The 4,654-nt window shown below is 37.5% G+C and overlaps 1 protein-coding gene across 1 annotated transcript; it reads right to left on the reverse strand.

The window, feature by feature from the left end:
- Positions 1–381: 381 nt before the first annotated feature.
- Positions 382–2,228, reverse strand: LOC122795962 (proteinase-activated receptor 1-like). The gene is made up of 2 exons (XM_044064443.1): positions 2,171–2,228; positions 382–1,717 (listed from the first exon to the last, which is right to left on the reverse strand). Exons 1-2 carry the CDS (start codon positions 2,226–2,228, stop codon positions 663–665), a joined length of 1,113 nt encoding a protein of 370 aa, XP_043920378.1. The 3' UTR covers positions 382–662.
- Positions 2,229–4,654: the final 2,426 nt, after the last annotated feature.

Raw genomic sequence — 4,654 nt, forward strand, 5'->3', positions numbered from 1 at the left:
GCTCATAATGAATCCTCAGTACAGTCCCTTCATTCACTAACTGAAAAGAGTATGTGACTGCATTTTTACTTTTATTTTCATTTGATTATATATACTGTAGTACACTGGCATCCTATCAAGAATTACTTCTAATGGACCCTGGTCCCCAATGATCATAAACAGGAAAATGTGGGTCACAAATTAACTTGTGTGCCTTATATGTACAGCAATGATGTAACCTAAGTTTCTTATGCTCTGCCTCAATCTGCATTAATAACTGTTTTGTATTTCTGTATTGCCTGAGTCATTGCTGAAAACAGTCCTCAGACGAGCTCATTTGTACAGTTAATAAAAAAAAAGCAAATACACATAGCTTGGTGATGAATGACAAAAGCAAATTTCTTGGTCAACTGCCTTGTGCTTTATTAATGATGAAATACTGTCTTAATTCAGTTTTTGAAAAGTATTTATATTCTACTACTTTAAAGCAAAGCATGTTTTTACAGTACTGTTAGGGTAAAGATTTTCATTGTAGGTGTCAGTAATTCCTTTAGCCAAAAGATATTAAGGCTGCAGTTGTCACAGTACAGGAATATAATTTGTACTTCCTGGCATAGTGTACATGATACAGAAAATAAATCAGAGCTATATTATTTTAGAATTTGATTAAAGAGCAGAAAACCTTAGACAACATGGTACTTTGTGTTTTGCTTACTAGTATCAGATGATTTATCAGATGGTTTATGCTTTTTACAACTTAAATAGTTCTGAACTAGTTTCTGGCACTCAGAGGAGGCAAAGTAATAAATTAATGGGTCAAAGCAGCAGTTCAAACTGCTTACACAAACAGAAAGAAGATAATAAAAGTAGATTGAATCTCCATGTATATTATTATTTTGCAGATAATGAACACATAATAAAATATTTGTTGGTAGGAAGCAGACAATAAAAACAATGAAAACTGTTGCAGACAAATAAACAGCTTTTGTTCTCTTACTTCTGTTTACATCATTTTTCCTAGAAAGGATCCTTATAACACAAATGTAAGAAACCAAATTAACAATCAGAGGCACAAAAAAGAAAGCAAAACACAAGAACTGAAAGTAATATTGATGAAACTTTTGCAGCTTAGGGGGAGCCACATCATGGCAGGTTGTAATATTATATTCTGCTATTTCAAAGGTTTGCTCCTTAGGGAGCAGAGGAATAGTGCCAGCAATTGCAATAATCCATATGGTACAGCAGATAGCATATGTATAGCTACATCTGCGCCATGACAGAGAATTTAAAGGATATACTACAGCTAAGAACTTGTCCACTGCTATACCTGTTATTAGTAAGATCGAACAGTACATGTTACAATAATATGCAGCTGACACAATTTGACACATTACAGAGCCAAAAGTCCAGTGGCTACCAGAAAAGTAATAAACTATTTTAAAAGGAAGTGAGAAGGTAAACAATAAATCAGAAATGGCTAGACTAAATATATAGACCTGAGAAGGTTTCTTCAACTTAATTCTAAACAACAATACTAGAATCATGAAGAAATTTAGAGGTAGGCCCACAACCAGCACTAAAGTGTACACAGAAGGAACAAAAATGGATAGATGCCATCCAGTAACAAATTTTATAATTTTATGGATGAATTCCTTATTTTGGCTGTGTTGAGATACATTGCTTCTTAGCCATCCAGTGATATTTATGGGCCTTCTTCGTACAGATGCATTTGGATGAGCTATGAAGAGAAAGCAGTTCAGGTTAAATGAAAGTTCACTGGAGAACGATGAATTCAGTATACCTAAATATTTTGTCAGAATGTGATATTACCAGAGAACAAATGAAAACTAACATCATTTCCAAATCTTACGATTCTTTCTATTTAAATATGTTGTGCACAGTTTATGCTTCTTTTCTGGGGATGCTTGTTTTCTTAACTCATATGCAGTTACAAAACAATGTGCAACAGTTGTTGCCAGTTTAAGATTCAATATGCACTTCTTCAATTGGAGGAACACTTTCAAGAAAAGCCTGTTGGTTTCTCAATAAGATAAAATAACTCTGGTGCATGTGTTTATGTGTGTGTGTTTTTTTTTTGGGGGGGGGGCTGGATTGCTCTACTGGTTTTTAACATGCTGCCTAATTTGAGCCTCAACCACTATGTGCAAATTCCTATCTTCGGAGTGCTTACCTTGGTAATCTAGGGGTGTGCTGACACTCAGTGTTACATCATCATCCCTGGGATTCATGAAAGCTCTGTGCAAGAATAAGGCTATTCTTGCATGGAGTGGATCATGCCCATTCAGCACAGCAGCGCACCTTGCATATTCATGAAGGTGCGCTGCTGTATAACCTGCATGGGCGATCCATGAACAAGTGCAGGGGGAGTGTCCGAGCAGTGCTTGCACAGTAAACATGCCCCCTGCACTCAGAAAGTGCCATACAGCACTTTGAAAACAAAAACAGTGTCCGCGGACACTGTTAGCATACTCCCAACTGAACAGATATTTGCAGAATGTCCCAGATTTGTGCATCATATGTCAAGTGTGTTCTTCCTACTGTCTGAGCAAAAAGCTGAGTGTCGACATCATTAAATAATGGCAAACATTTGAGTGTAAGACCCCACATCCTTCAAATAAGTTATGATTATGCAAAACCTATAATTCTATCAACTTTCAAAGTTTGTAAGAACAATGTTTAAAATCTGTCCCTCTTTGTTCCCCATCATGTTAGGCTTTGTTCAGATTTTATGTTCCAAGAGGTGGAGAGGTATTACTGTTAGCTATGTGCATATCCCTAAAGTAAGGAAAATAAAACAAATACATTTTTGTTTCCCTATCCTCACTAAAGTTTAAGTGTAGCTGAGTGGGTATGCATGTCACACAGCTGTGTTTAACATAGCCTAAACATCCGAAGGAGCTAAATAGAAATATACAGCCAAAATAGCCACAGTGAGATAGTGTAGTCATTAGTGCTTTTGCTTAGCTTGCAGTCATTCATGATTTGAGCCCCAATGCAGTTAATTTTTTTATAGTGAAAGCAGCACTAAAATATCTTTTTTAATAAATAGGTAGTTAATAATATATATATTTGTTAACCAGGGTAGTGTTGCGGGTCCAAATAGGAGGTGTCAGTGTAGAACAGATGTGAAACCCCCATATAAACACAAGTGCTCCATACAGAATAGTCACACAATAATATAATGTAATAAAAGCACGTAGGGGGATGTCATGGAAGGTAAACTTAAAAGTATACTACGTCAGTAATGAGGAATGAATCCCACAATCCTGATACTTCATAAAATGAAAAGTGAGCAATGCTAAGTAGTACTCAGCTGTGCTAACCTGGTGTAAGCATTGCTTAACTCTAAATGCTTAGCAATAATTAGTGTTGCTAAGCGGATTTGCACACTGGTAAACAATGCTTAACATCAACCCCTTTAAGCAATGCATATCTCAGCTAAACAGGTTTGCCCATCACTTAGCTTAGCTCAGCATATTCAAAATCGTCCAATCATGGCAAGGGGTGGGAATCCAGCCCTATATAAACTCTGCAAGTGAGAATACAACCACAACCAGTTGTAGCTGATCACTGCAGGCACCATGGCAGGAGTTGAAGAGGGATCTCGCTTTCGGGTGCAGCGCTGCACATTCAGGACTCCAAGGTCATGGTTGGACTCCTCATAAACAAATGGGAAGGACGACTGCTGAAGGACCAGTATCAGGGCTCTCAATACAAATTCGAGGCCTGGGACCATCTCGCACATGACTTCACTAGTGCTACTGGTATCCCTCGGACTGGTGAGCAGGTCCGGCACAATTATTATTACCTGAAGCATAGGAAGAGGGAACTCTTGGACCAGTGGATCCAAGATGCTCAGGTACAGGATGCCCCAGCAGTGTGTAAGTATCAGTATCAATTATTATGTAGCAAAGTCCAGCCTAAGTATGAGATGGATAGGTATGCATAAATGTTTCTTTATCTCCTGTACAGCTGCAGACGAGAGGGCTGCGAACGTGGATGCCCACATCAGCAGGCTGATAAGACTGTGTTGCGAGGCTGGTGAGTACAAATCTAGCGTGCAGAAGTCAGGGCAAATAAATAGAAAGGAGTAGAATGCCACCCACCAGTAGTTAGAAATGTGCATTGTTTGTACTGAATAAAGGAGACATTAGCAGAGTAATAGTGACATACAGGAGATATATCGATAAAAGTGTCTGAACCAGTCAATAAAACTCAAAACCCCAGACTGTTGTGTTTACTTTGGTATGTGGTAGTATGAATATAAATGTGTACAGGTTCTGCACAACAACTATGGCTCTGACAGCATGAAGTAATTGAAGCTCATCTGACAAAGACTGTGGAGTTGTAAAACAGATTAACTATAAGAAATGTTCCATGTACCAAGATCTGATACCTGAACAGTAATGTTATGTTAACCATTGTTTTCCATACTATAATACAGTGAAATGCCAGGTTTTTGTGATATAAAAAAATGAGACCGCAATAAATGATTTCAATACTTTTCCCACCTTTAGTGTGACCTATAACCTCTACAATTCAATTGAAAAGCAAATAACTCTGTTAGGGGAAAAATATAAAAAATAAAAAAAACTACAATATGCTGGTTGGATAAGTGTGCACATGCTTAAACTAATATGTTGTTGTGTGTGTG

The sequence above is a fragment of the Protopterus annectens genome, chromosome 2.part2 (genome assembly GCF_019279795.1).
Source record: "Protopterus annectens isolate FY-2018-M chromosome 2.part2, PAN1.0, whole genome shotgun sequence".
In the NCBI taxonomy this organism is placed as follows: domain Eukaryota; kingdom Metazoa; phylum Chordata; order Ceratodontiformes; family Protopteridae; genus Protopterus; species Protopterus annectens.